The 14,598-nt window shown below is 37.6% G+C and overlaps 1 protein-coding gene across 8 annotated transcripts in view; it reads left to right on the top strand.

Moving 5' to 3' along the window:
* Positions 1-14,598, top strand: part of VPS8 (VPS8 subunit of CORVET complex) — a 251,993-nt gene that overhangs the window by 97,901 nt on the left and 139,494 nt on the right. For all 8 annotated transcript variants that reach the window (XR_009262061.1, XR_009262062.1, XM_058730711.1 and 5 more), the window contains 3 exons: positions 5,284-5,326; positions 6,787-6,859; positions 7,197-7,316. Coding sequence is in view for 6 of the 8 variants with exons in the window: in XM_058730711.1 (XP_058586694.1) it covers positions 5,284-5,326; positions 6,787-6,859; positions 7,197-7,316 (236 nt within the window). In the remaining 2 variants the exon portion in view is untranslated. The remainder of the gene's footprint in view (positions 1-5,283; positions 5,327-6,786; positions 6,860-7,196; positions 7,317-14,598) is intronic.

The following is a 14,598-nucleotide window of genomic DNA, read 5'->3' on the forward strand; positions in this document are numbered from 1 at the left end:
CATCTTTTCATGTGTTGGTTGGTCATCTGGATGTCTTCTTCGGAAAAGTGTATGTTCATGTCTTTTGCCCATTTCTTCACTGGGTTATTTGTTTTTTGGGTGTTGAGTTTGCTAAGTTCTGTATATATTTTGGATGCTAACCCTTTATCAGATACATCATTTGCAGATATCTTCTCCCATTCCATAAGCTGCCTTGCAGTGCAGAAGCTTTTTATCTTGATGAGGTTCCAGTGGTTCATGTTTACTTTTGTTTCTCTTGCCTTCGGTGATGTGTCTAGTAAATTGCTCTGGCTGAGGTCAGAGGGGTTGCTGTCTTATTTTCTCCTCTAGGTTTTTGATGGTTTCCTGTCTCATATTTAGATCTTTCATCCATTTTGAATTTATTTTTGTGTATGGTGTAAGAGAGTGGTCCAGTTTCATTCTTCTGCATGTCACCGTCCAGTTTTCCCAGCACCATTTGTTGAAGAGACTGTCTTTTTTACATTGGATATTCTTTCCTGCTTTGTCAAAGTTTAGTTGACCATACAGTTGTGCATCCATTTCTGGGTTCTCTATTCTTTTCCTGTGACCTATGTGTCTGTTTTTGTGCCAGTACTATACTGTCTTGATGACTACAGCTTTGTAATACAGCTTGAAATCTGGAATTGTGGTACCTCCAGTTTTTTCTTTTTCTGGATTGCTTTGGCTATTTGGGGTCTTTTGTGATTCCGTACAAACTCAATGATTGTTCATTCTAGCTCTGCGAAAAATGCTGGTGGTGTTTTGATAGGGATTACATTACATTTATAGATTACTTTGGGTAGTATAGGCTTTTAACAATGTTTGTTCTTCCAATCCATAAGCATGGAATGCTTTTCCATTTCTTTGTGTCCTCTTCAATTTCTTTCAGAAGTGTTCTATAGTTTTCAGAGTATAGATCTTTTACCTCTTTAGTAGGTTTATTGCTAAGTATCTTATTGTTTTTGGTGCACTTGCAAATGGGATCGATTCCTTGATTTCTCTTTCTGTTGCTTCATTATTGGTGTATAGGAATGCAACAGATTTCTGTGCATTGATTTTATATCCTGTAATTTTGTTGAATTCATGGATCAGTTCTAGAAGTTTTTTGGTGGAATCTTTTGGGTTTTTCATGTAGAGTATCATGTCATCTGCGAAGAGTGAAAGTTTGACTTCCTCCTTGCTGATTTGGATGCCTTTATTCCTTTGTGTTGTCTGAGTGCTGAGGCTAAGACTTCCAATACTATGTTAAACAACAGAAGTGAGAGTGGACATCCCTGTCATGTTCCTGATCTCAGGCGGAAAGCTCTCAGTTTTTCCCCATTGAGGAAGATACTAGCCGTGGGTATTTGGTATATGGCTTTTGTGATGTGAGGTATATTCCATCTCTTCTTACTTTGTTGAGGGTTTTTATCAAGAAAGGATGCTGTATTTTGTCAAATGCTTTTCTGCATCTATTGACAAGATCATATGGTTCTTATCCTTTCTTTTATTAATGTGGTGTATCACGTTGATTTGCAAATATTGAACCAGCCCCACAGCCCAGGAATAAATCCCACTTGATCATGGTGGGTAGTTCTTCTAATGTACTGTTGAGTTCAATTTGCTAGTATTTTATTGAGAATTTTTGCATTCATGTTCATCAGGGATATTGGCCTTGTGGTTGTCCTTTTTAGTGGGGTCTTTGGTTTTAGAATCAAGGTAATGCTGGCTTCATAGAATGAGTTTGGAAGTTTTCCTTCCATTTCCAATTTTTGGGAACAGATTGAGAAGAATAAGTATTAACTCTTCTTTAAATGTCTGGTAGAATTCCCCTGGGAAGGCATCTGGCCCAGGACTCTTGTTTATTGGGAGACTTTTTTTTTCTTTTTAAATCTTTATTCACTCACAGAGTGCGAGCAGGGGAGGAGCAAAGAGAGAAGGAGACACAGAATTTGAAGCAGGCTCCAGGCCCTGAGCTGGCAGCACAGAGCCTGACGCAGGGCTTGAACTCACAAACCATGAGATCATAACCTGAGCCAAAGTTGGACGCTCAACCAACTGAGCCACCCAGGTGCCCTGGGAGATTTTTGATTATTCATACAATTTGTTTGCTGTTATGGGTCTGTTCAAATTTTCTATTTCTTCCTCTTTCAGTTTTTGTGGTATGTGAGTTTCTGGGAATTTGTCCATTTCTTCCAGATTGCCCAGTTCATTGGCATATAATTTTTTTCATAGTATTCTTTTATAATTGTTTGTGTTTCTGTGGTGTTGGTTGTGATCACTCCTTTTTCATTTGTGATTTTATGTATTTGGGTCTTTTTTCTTTCTGATAAGTCTGACTAGGGGTTTATCAATTTTGTTAATTCTTTCAAAGAACTAGCTCTTAGTTTCATTGATCTATTCTATGGGTTTTTTTTTTTTATCATTTATTTCTGTTCTGCTCTTTATTATTTCCCTTCTTCTGCTGGTTTTAGGACTCTATTTGCTGTTCCTTTTCTAGCTCCCTTAGGTGTAAGGTTAGGTTGTGTATTTGGGTCCTTTCTTGCTTCTTGAGATAGGTCTGAATTGCAGTATACTTCCCTCTTAGAACTGTCTTTGCTGCATCCCAAAAGTTTTGGACTGTTTTGTTTTCATTTTCATTTGCCTCCATGTATTTTTTTTATTTCTTCTTCAATTCCCTGGTTAACCCATTCATTCATTAGTGTGATGTCCCTTTTTCTTATTATTATTTATCTATCTATCTATCTATCTAATCTATCTATTTATTTATTTATTTATTTGAAAGAGATAGCAAGCCTCAGAGGGGCAGAGAGAGAGGGAGAGAAAAATACCAAGCAGGCTCCGTGCTGTTGGCTCAGAGCCCGACATGGTGTTTGAACTCACAAACTGTGAGATAGGGGTTGATGAAAAGGGAGAGATGAATAGGCTGAGCACAGAGGATTTACAAAAGTGAAACTGTTCTGTACAACTGACAATACTGTAATGGTGTTCATATGTCAGCATAAATTTGCCAAAACCCAAACATAGTATGCACAACATTAAGAGTGAACCCTAATGTAAACTATGGACTTCATGTGATGATGTGTCACTGTAGATTCATTGATTATAAAAAATATATTACTCTGGAGCAGATGTTGATAGTGGGGGAGATTGTGTGGTGTGGGGATAGGGGATATATGGGGAATATCTATACCTTTCTCTCATTTTTGCTGTGAACCTAGTGAAACGTCTCTAAAAAATGAAATTTATTAATTAAAAAAATTGGAATTGAAGCATATTATAGTTACTCATAATTTCAAGCAATTCAAGTTTATTTGCACTTATGACAACACAGATCTGGAGTACAGTAAAACCTTGGTTTGCGAGCATAATTTGTTCTGGAAACATACTTGTATACCAAAGTGAATTTCCTCAGAAGAAATAATGGAAACTCAGATGATTCGTACCACAACCCAAAAATGCTTATATAAAAATGATTATAATACTGTAATATAATACAAAATAATAAAGAAAATACAATATAGAAAGGAAAATAATTTAAACTGCACTTACCTTTGAAAACCTTCATGGCTGCTGTGAGGGAGATGAGAGAGGAGGGTTATTGTGCAGGACGACTTTCACTATCACTGATGGAATCACTGCTGTTTATTGCCTCAATGGAATCTTTTTTGTTTTGTGCAACTTTAACAAGGAGCCTATCCAGTGACGCTTTCTTTTGCCTCCTTTTGAGAATTTTGTGGAAATGTGACATTGCATTGTTGTTAAATAGATTCATTGCTCTCACTGCTACAGCCTTATTTGGGTAGTGCTTTTTTACAAAATTTTGCACTTTTCCCACATTTTATACATCTCCCTAATCTCATTTGAAGTGAGGGATTTCTCTGCCTTTTTCTCCTCCTTCTCTGCAGGTGAGATGCAGACACAGACTTCTTATAAAATCTTGCAATATCGGCCACTTGCATACCTCATTCATACTTGCTCGATGATTTCCTTCTTAACTTCCATTGTAATCATCTCCTTCTTACTGCCTTTCTTTTCAGCCTTTTTCTGCATGCAGGCCATTGTATATGCTCGCATGGATGTTGGCTACAGTACAGTATTAATAAACTCTTGGCATATACTATATTTAATGTAGCTGGCAGCAGAGGAAAGGGTCTATATCTGGAGGCAGCCTAATCTAGAATAAAGCAAAGCATTGCTAAGCTATTGTATGGAAAAACAAGGAACTGTCCATAGGTGCTTTGAAGTGACAAAAAATACACTAGTGCCAGTTGTGGGCACCTTCCACCGTTCTGAAAAATCACAGATTACTGCCAAACACCGTGGCCTGAGACCGAGCATCTGAGCAATGGGAGATGATCACCCACAATCCTGCAAGTGAAAGAGAGAAGAACCACTGGGTCAGTTGTGATCATGTGACATTCAGCATCTTGTACTACTCATATTGCAAGACATCACTCGTTTATCAAGTTACAATTTATTAGAAATGTTTGCTTGTCTCATGGAACACTCACAGAACAAGTTACTCACAATGCAAGGCATTATTGTATTTAGAAAGGATTACTGATTAAGAGATGTACACTTGCTTACATTATGCTCACTATTCATATACCAAAAGTAGAAATTTCAGTTTATTATAACCAATCGCAAATTCCTATAATCTGCACACCATAAGAATTACTGGTCACTTCACCCACTCTTGAGGCTCTTACTTTATTGTCTTGTTGCCCTTGACCCCTTTGCCTACACCTGATATAATTATATTTCTGATTTCTTTTAACCAAGAGATAGACTTGTATTATCATGTGACAGAATCTTACTTTTTAGATGTAACTTAGAATAAAAAGGGTCCTAAAGATCATTTAATCTAAGTCTCTTATTTTAAACATTTGTGAACAGTGGCCTTCACAACCCTAGAGCACAGTGGGTGGTAAGAGTCCATATTACAGATGAGAAGACATTATTAGTCCTTAATATTACTTAATTGGTCATGACCTTTAACTCATCAACTAACTGCCTGCTCTACACTTTACCCTGGTCCCAAACTATTGGTTAAGCCAACAATATATGGTTCTCTACCCTCAGATGTATTCCTTCTTCTGTATGCTTCATTGACTCATTGGTTTTTTTTGTCTGTGAAAAGAATCTAATGGAAATTCTAAAAACAAGAATTAAGGTGGTTTTTTCTCTATGTATTCTTTAGGAAGATACTTAAATGCCAAGTTTTATTTTTTGTTTCCACATAAAGATTTTATTTCTGAAAAGGTTTTGAGAGAATTGCTGAAGATACTTTTTCTGTTTTAGATGAGCAAGTTGTTATGGGCAACAAGCTGCTTGTATATATTAGGTAAGAGATTTTTTTTTAATTTATCTACGTGTACTTTTTCTATAATCCCCCCCCCCCCCGCCCCGTATTCTTAGAGGTACTGTCATGTCCTATGTGTATAGTGCTTTTCATGTTTCATTGCTTGTATAGTAGTGGTTTTCAACCATGGGTGATTTTGTCCCCCATTGGTACACCCCCCCCCCCCCCCCCAACCCCCCCCCCCCCCCCGCCCCGATCTTTGGCAATGTCTAGAGACATTTTTGCTTGTCACATTTGGGGCTGGGAGAGATATGCTGCTGGCATCTAATGGGTGGTGGCCAGCGATGTTGCCGAGTGCATAGGGTAGTCCATACAACGAAGAATTATCTCTGTCAAAGTGTCAATAAGGCTGAGGTTGAGAAAGCCTGGTGATAGAGTATTTTATTTTTAGCACTGGAAACTCTGTGGAATATGTGTTCTCTCTCTTTTTTATAAAAGGGCAAGAGATGTGTTTAGGTCATGAAAAAGTTAGTGACAGAGGTTAAGCTGTGAAATGTTTATCTCCTCTCCTTACTCCTCAAACAGAATTCTTTCCACAAACTATGGAGGCTCAGAATTATGTCCCAATAGAACTTTTGGACAGATAGCTGGCTGTCAGGCTGGCAGGGCGGAAGGTGGCAGAACCTGCCAAAGCATCATTTTAGCTCCTATCTAGTGCCAGAGTTAACTTTGAGACCTGTTTCACACTTGTTGCATCGATTCTTTAGAAGAACATATGCAGCATCTCCCCAGTACTTTATTGTCTGTACTTTAAATTTCTTAGAATATGCTGTCTCTAATCCAACATTCAAAATTGATGGCTAGTTCAAAGAAGTTTAAAATTTGTGCCTTTCCCCCCAGAATGAGGACATATTCAGAAGACATCTTTATAGTTGAACCCGCAAGGCATAAACCATAAAACATTAGCCATAAGGAAGGTCTGATTTGGAGGTAGAACTGTATAGTTAATTTCTCATCAGTTTCTCCTCTCCCTGAAGACTTGTTCTGTTGCAGACATTTTCCAGACCTTTGTTAGACTAGCTTGTTCCCTGTCTTTAATCACTGTTCTTAGAGCCACTGGTTTGAAGTTTGTGAGAACATTAGGCTTTTCACTGGTAAAACAGAGCGTAATGGTGCCATTAGGTATTTTTCTGGTGCTGAGTATGAGACTTTCAGATAGTCTGTTCTCATTCCTTCCTGTCCACTTAGTGTGGCGTAGGTTTCTTTTAGGAAAAATAAGAAGAAATGAAAGTGCTTACTCTGTCACAGGATGTGTTTATTTCACCACCATCCCTGTTGCTCACATTTTCTGAACTGGCTCTCATCTTGATCAAGTTTGAACTTGACGTGACAAAAGCTGAGTGTGCTTAAACACCAAATGAGTATCTTGGGTTTGAGAAACAATGTGTTACCTGGAAGTTAGCCCATTACAAGTCACCAAGTCTGTTCTCCTTTTCTTCTAGCTGTTGTCTAGCAGGCCGAGCCTATCCCCTTGGTGACATCCCTGAAGATCTTGTTCCCTTGGTTAAAAACCAGGTTGGTGCTATTTCCACACCTCTTGTTAATATGTACTATATTATGATCCACACCTCTTGTTTTATGATCCACACCTCTTGTTAATATGTACTATAGATGAACTGTAATTGAAGGTTACACGTGAGTCAGGAGCTATCTGCTATGGTAGGAGAGAACCTACCCACCATCACTACAGCCAGTAATGATAGCGGAATCAGGTTAGAGAAGTTACAACATGGTGGCAATTTAAACTAAATTCCACCTGCCTTTATTTTGTCCAACTGGCAGTTGTTGCTTCAGCAAGATACTTTGTAAGGAGAGAAGATCGTCAACTTTTTTTTTTTTTTTTAACTTGAAGGTTTTTGAATTTCTGATTCGCCTGCATTCAGCAGAAGCCTCCCCTGAGGAAGAAATCTACCCCTATGTTCGGACTTTGCTACATTTTGACACAAGAGAATTTCTAAATGTATTGGCACTGGTAAGAGATAATATGATTTTAAGATGTTTTTAGAGGAACCAGGGTAATAAATTTTTTTTAATGGAAAGAAAGATGTGTATGCAGATACAGTTTTGATACCCTGACAGCGAGCAGTAAACATTTCAAAATGTTTAATTTTGTTGTGCCACCCATATTTTATAATTCTTTATCTCCCTTCCTTTCCCCCTCGTCCTTTTGTCCCTTCTTCTCCCCCCACTCCCCTGTGTCTCTCTGTCTCCTTCTAACACATCCTTATCAAAAAGCTAAAGCAGAATTAGATGTGTGGTACATTTTTGGTTTCATAAATTATATTATTTCATATACTGAATATGGAAGAAGGTTGAAGGACATGTAGTGGTGATGATAGTGGAAATAACGGGAATTTAAAAGGAATCTGGGAGCTTCGTACTGAAAAAAAATCCTTATACATGTTTATTTTATTTTATTTTTTTTTAATTTTTTTTTTTTAATGTTTATTTATTTTTGAGACAGAGAGAGACAGAGCATGAATGGGGGAGGGTCAGAGAGAGAGGTAGACACAGAATCCGAAGCAGGCTCCAGGCTCTGAGCTGTCAGCACAGAGCCCGACGCGGGGCTCGAACTCACGGACCGCGAGATCATGACCTGAGCCGAAGTCGGCCGCTTTACCGACTGAGCCACCCAGGCGCCCCTATACATGTTTAATTAAAGATGGATTTGGGTGAGCCAGGTTGTCTATGAAAACGCCCCCAGGGGAATAATTATATAACACATAATATATCATTCCAATTAAATAGTATTGTAGTTTTTTAAAACAACTTTTGATGATATGGATAGTGCTTATATTACAGTGGTTAGTGAAACAATAGACCCACAAATGTATAAAACACACAAATATTGCATGTGCACAATATTTAGAGAAAAAAGACCAGAAGGAAATAAGACTTAAATATTATTAGTGATTGTGAGATGGGGCAAATTTCTCTAATGAGCATACAGTACATTTATGAATTGAATAATGTAATAAACTGTTAAATAAAAAGCCTATGAGAAAGTTAAGATTCCCAGTTATATTATTCTTTTAATTAGTTTATTTGAATATTTGGCTTCAGAAGTAGTAATTTTAATTGCATAGGAAGAAGGGAAAAGAAACTTAGAACTGGAAGTCAGATCTGATTGGTTTAAGAAAACTTGGGGCGCCTGGGTGGCTCAGTCGGTTGAGCGTCCGACTTCGGCTCAGGTCATGATCTCACAGTTCGTGGGTCCAAGCCCCGCGTCGGGCTCTGTGCTGACAGCTCAGAGCCTGGAGCTTGCTTCACATTCTGTGTCTCCCTCTCTCTCTGCCCCTTCCTTGCTCATGCTGTGTCTCTCTCTGTCTCGAGAATAAATAAACATTAAAAAAAATTAAAAAAGAAACAACCTTAGAGAACATAAGAATACTTGGTCTCTGGCATGTAGGAAAAAAGAAACAAAGTGATGAGGCAGGGGGTACAGAAAAAGTAGTAGAGAGCAACAAAGAATTTTAACTAATTTTCCTTTTTTTTTTTTTTTAAGGGCTCTGGTAGCATTTGGAATTGTGCTGATATCTGAATTGAGGATTGATTGATAGTAAGGTTGCAGTACAATCTCATTTGCATAGCAAATATGAGCACCTAGTATGTCACATGTACTGTACTAACTGGGAGTGTACCCTTGGCTGACAAGATATAAACCCTGCCTTTGTGGAGGAGAGCTTCTAGACTTTTAGATAAGTAATTATAGCAAAGTGTAGTGTGTGCCATTGGTGAAGTGCAGGATGCCATACACACACCTAAGAGAGGAACCTAATGGAAGGTTAAGGAAGGTTTCTTGTATGAAATGATGTTCATGTTGAGTCTCAAAGGATGGATAGAAATTAGGTTAGGATTAGGGAAAAGTATTCTAGGTAGAAGGACAGAATATATAAAAAGGCCTGGAAACAAGACAGAACAATGTATACTAAGGAATTGGGGGAAAAAAAAATCAGTATGACCACATCTTGAAGTGTAAGGAAGCCTATAGTGAGAAACAAATCGAAAAGGTAGGAAGAGACTGAGTTTTTTAATCCATGGTGAGAAGTTTAGACCTCTACACTAGAGTAGTAGGTAGCCACCGAAACCTTTTAAGTAGAGGAATATCATGATTTGTAGTTTAGAAAAACTCCCCCTAACTGTTGTATGAAAATGGGTTGTAAAAAGACAACTTTGGAGGCAAGAAGATCTGTTAGCAAATTTTTGTAGTAATCTAAGTATATATAGAGGTGGCTTGAATTAAGGCTGTGATACCAGGGATAATAAGATGTGAAGGGATTTGAACGATATTTTAGGAAGCAAATTGGCCTATAGGGCTTATTGTGCCACTGGATGTGAAGGATAAGACAAATGGGAAGTGTCAAAGATTCCTAGATTTCTGACTTGGTTAATTGGATATATGGTGGTTTATTTATTCATTAGGGAATCAGAAGAGAAACTGGTTTCTCAGAAGATGAGGGGTAGGACGAGGTTGTGGTGAGCGATGGGGAAACATAGATATTAATTCTCTTTTGGACTTAATGAATTTGAAATGCTTGAAAGGCATGTGGAGGTTTTCTTACATGCTTGTATCATGTGTTGGCTGCATGCCCAAGTACCAGAGCTGGAGAAATTGACAAGACCTAGGATCTGAAATCCTGGACACACTACCTATTTTGCCACGATTGATTCATCATCCAACTTTCCTAATTCAGTTAATATATCTTAATAAAAAACATTTTCAGGGGCTTGTAATTTATGTGACAGATTTTTAAATCCCATTTTACCACTTTTTTTCACTTTGGAATATTTTTTAAAGTAAGGTTTTTAAATTTAGCTTCCTTGAGGTATAATTTATATAAAATATAGTATGGTTCATCCATTTCAAGAGAAGAGTTTTACAAATGCATACGGTCTTGTGACCACTCTTACAACTAATATGGAACATTTCCATCACATCCTAAATGCCAGCCCCTGGCAATTGCCAATTTGCTTTCTAATACTGAAATTCTGCCCTTGCCAGGATGTCATATAAGTAGTATCATATGCTTTGTAGTTTTTTCGGGCTTCTTTCACTTAAAATAATGCTTTTGAGATTTATCAGTGCTGTTGCTTGTATTAATAGATTGGGCCTTTTTTAAATAAGTTTTTATTTAAATTCCAGTTAGTTAACATACAATATAATATTAGTTTCAGTTGTACAGTATCATGATTTAACATTTCCATACAATATTCAGTGCTCATCACATGTGTACTCCTTAATCCCCATTACCTATTTAACCCATCCCCCCCACCTCCCCTCTGGTAACCATCAGTTTGTTCTCTATAGTTAAGAGTCTGTTTCTTCGTTTGCCTCTCTCTTTTGTTTTCCCCTTTGCTCATTTGTTTTGTTTCTTAAATTCCACATATGAGTGAAATCATATGGTATTTGTGTTTCTCTGACCGACTTAGTTCACTTACCATAGTACTAACTCCATCTGTGCCACTGCAAATGGCAAGATTTCATTCTTTTTAATGGCTGAGTAATATTCCATTGTGCGTGTGCGTGCGTGCATGCCGTATCTTCTTTTTTTTCTAATTTTTTTAAAGTTTATTAATTTTTGAGAGATGGAGAGAGGAGAAGGTATAAGTGGAGAGGGGCAGAGAGAGAGGGAGACACAGAATCCAAAGCAGTCTTTAGGTTCTCAACTGTCAGCACAGAGCCCGATGCGAGGCCCGAACCCATAAACCTTGAGATCATGACGTGAGCCAAAGCCAGACGCTTAACCAACTAGCTACCCAGGCACCCCCACCATATCTTCTTTATCCATTCATCAATCAGTGGACACTTGAGCTTTTTCCATAATTTGGCAATTATAGATAATGTGGTTATAAACATCAGAGTTCGTGTATCTCATCAATTTATTTTTGTATTCCTTGGGTAAATACCCAGTAGTATGACTGATGAATCATGGGGTAGTTCTATTTTTAACTTTTTGAGGAACCTCTATATTGTTTTCCACAGTGGCTACATCAGCTTTCATTCCTACCAACAGTGCAAGAAGGTTCCTCTTTCTTCATATCATCACCAAAGCCTGTTGTTTCTGTATTGTTGATTTTAGGCATTATGACAGGTGTGAAGTGAAATCTCATTGTAGTTTTGATTTGCATTTCCCTGATAATCAGTGATGTTGAGCATCTTTTCCATGTGTCTGTTGGCCATCTGTATGTCATCTTTTGGAAGAATGTTCAAGTCTTCTGTCCATTTTTTAATTGAATTATTCATTTTTAAGCTGTTGAGTCTTATAAGTTCTTTATATATTTTGGATAATAACCCTTTATCAAATATGTCATTTGTAAATATCTTCTCCCATTCCATAGGTTACCTTTTTAGTTTTGTTGATTGCTTCCTTTGCTGTTTTTATTTTAATATAGTTCTAGTAGTTTATTTTTGCTTTTGTTGCCCTTGCCTCAGGAGATATATCTTGAAATAAGTTGCTATGGCTTATGTCACTGCCTATGTTCTCCTCTAAGATTTTTAGGGTTTCAGTTCTCACATTTAGGTTCCTAATCCATTTTGAATTTTTGTGTTTGATGTAAGAAAATAGTCCAGTTTCATTCTTTCGCATGTAGCTGTTCATTTTTCCCAGCAGCATTTGTTGAAGACACTGTCTTTTTCCCATTGCATATTCTTGCCTGCTTTGTCAAAGATTAATTGACCATATAATTGTGAGTTCATTTCTGGGTTTTCTATTCTGTTGTATTGATCTTTGTTTCTGTTTTTGTGCCAGTACCATACTGCTTTGATTATTACAGCTTTGTAATAAAACTTGAAATCCAGAATTGTGATGCTCCCAACTTTGCTTTTCTTTTGTCAAGATTGCTTTGGGGGTGCCTGGGTGACTTAGTTGGTTAAGGGGCCGACTTCAGCTCAGGTCATGATCTCGTGGCTCATGAGTTCGAGCCCCATGTTGCTGACAGCTCAGAGCCTGGAGCCTACTTTAGATTCTATGTCCCCTTCTGCTCTGTCACTCTGTCTCTCAAAAATAAACATCAAAAAAAAAAAAAGTGCTTTAACTATTTGGAATCTTTTGTGGTTCCATACAAATTTTAGGATCATTTGTTGTAGCTTTGTGAAACATGCTGTTGGTATTTTGATAAGGATTACATTAAATCTATAGATTGCTTTGGGTAGTGTAGATATTTTACAGTATTTGTTCTTCTAGTGCATGACATGGAATGTCTTTCTTTCTTTTTGTTTTTTTTAAAGTTTATTTATCTTGACAAAGAGAAAGCACGAGCAGGGGAGGGGCAGAGGGTGAGGGAGAGAGAGAATCCTAAGCAGACTCAGCACTGTCAGCATGGAGCCCTATGCAGGGCCAGAACTCAGGAACTGTGAGATCATGACCTGATGTGAATTTGGACACTTAACAGACTCAGCCACCCAGGTGCCCTTGGAATGTCTTTACATTTCTTTGTGTCATCTTCCATTTTTTTCATCAGTGCTTTATAGTTTTTAGAGTACAGCTCTTTCACCTCTTTGCTTAGATTTATTCCTAGCTATCTTACTGTTTTTGGTGCAGTTGTAAGTGGGGTTGATTCCTTGATTTCTCTTTTTGCTGCTTCGTTATTGGTATATAGAAATGCACTAGATTTCTGTATGTTGATTTATATCCTGCAACTTTACTGAACTTGTTTATCAGTTCTAGCAGTTTTTTGGTTGAATCTTTAAGGTTTTCTATATATAGCATCACGTCATCTGCACATAGTGAAAGTTTTCTTCTTCGATGATTTCAATGCCTTTTATTTCTTTTTGTTTGATTGCTGTGGCTAGGATTTCCATTACTATGTTGAATAAAAGTGGTGAGAGTGGACATCCCTATCTTGTTCCTTACACTAGAGGAAAAGCTCTTAGTTTTTCCCCATTTAGGAGGATTTTAGCTATGGGTTTTTCATATATGGCCTGTGTTACGTTGAGGTGTGTTCCCTCTAGACCTACTTTGTTGAGGGTTTTTATCATGAAAAATGGTATACTTTGTCAAATGTTTTTTCTTCATCTATTGAAAGGATCATATGGTTGTTATCCTTTCTTTTGTTAATGTGATGTATCACGTTGATTGGGAATATTGAACTACCCTTGCAACCCAGGAATAAATCCCACTTCACTATGGTGAATGCTTTTTTTTTTTTTTTTAATATATTGTTGGATTTGGTTTGTTAATATTTCATTGAGAATTTTTGCATCTGTGTTCCTGAGGAATATTGGCCTCTAGTTCTCTTTATTTTTTTTTTTTATTTTTTATTTTTTTAACGTTTATTTATTTTTGAGACAGAGAGAGACAGAGCGTGAGCAGGGGAGGGGCAGAGGGAGAGGGAGGCACGGAATCTGAAGCAGGCTCCAGGCTCTGAGCTGTCAGCACAGAGCCCGACGCGGGGCTCGAACTCACGGACCGTGAGATCATGACCTGAGCCGAAGTCGGACGCTTAACCGACTGAGCCACCCAGGCGCCCCTCTCTTTATGTTTTTTAAGTTAATTTATTATTTTGAAAGAGAGAGAGAGAGCAAGCAGATGGGGAGGGCCAGAGAGAGGGAGAGAGACTCTCATGCAGGCTCTGTACTGTCAGTGCGAAGCCCAATGTGGGGCTTGAACTCATAAACCACGAGATCATGACCTGAGCCACAGTCAGAGGACACCATCTAAGCCACCCAGGCACCCTGTCTTTTTTTTTTTTTTTAGTTTATTCATTCTAGTTATCTTTTTTAGTGGTGTATTTATCTGGTTTTGGTATAAGGGTAATGCTGGCCTCATAGAATAAATTTGGAAGTTTTTCTCTCTTTTCTGTTTTTTGTAATAGTTTGAGAAGAATAGATATTAACTCTTATTTAAGTGTTTGGTAGAACTTCCCTGTGAAGCCATCTGGTCCCGGACTTTTCTTGTTTGGGAGTTTTTTGATTACTGTTTCAATTTCTTTGCTAGTTATTCATCTGTTCAAGTTTACTGCTTCCCATTTCAGTTTTGGTAGTTTATATGTTTCTGGGAATTTATCCATTTCTTCTAGGTTGTCCAATTTGTTGGCATATAGTTTTTCGTAATCTCTCATAATTGTTTGTATTTCTGTGGTGTTGGTTGTTATTTCTCTACTCTCATTGTGATTTATTTATTTGGGTCCTTTTTGAGAAGACTGCCTAGGAGTTTATCAATTTTATTAATTTTTTCAAAGAACCAGCCCCTGGTTTCATTCAGCCCCTGTTCCATTTTTTAGTTTCTGTTTCATTTATTTCTGGTCTTATCTTT

This window comes from Neofelis nebulosa, chromosome 5 (assembly GCF_028018385.1).
Source record: "Neofelis nebulosa isolate mNeoNeb1 chromosome 5, mNeoNeb1.pri, whole genome shotgun sequence".
NCBI lineage: Eukaryota > Metazoa > Chordata > Mammalia > Carnivora > Felidae > Neofelis > Neofelis nebulosa.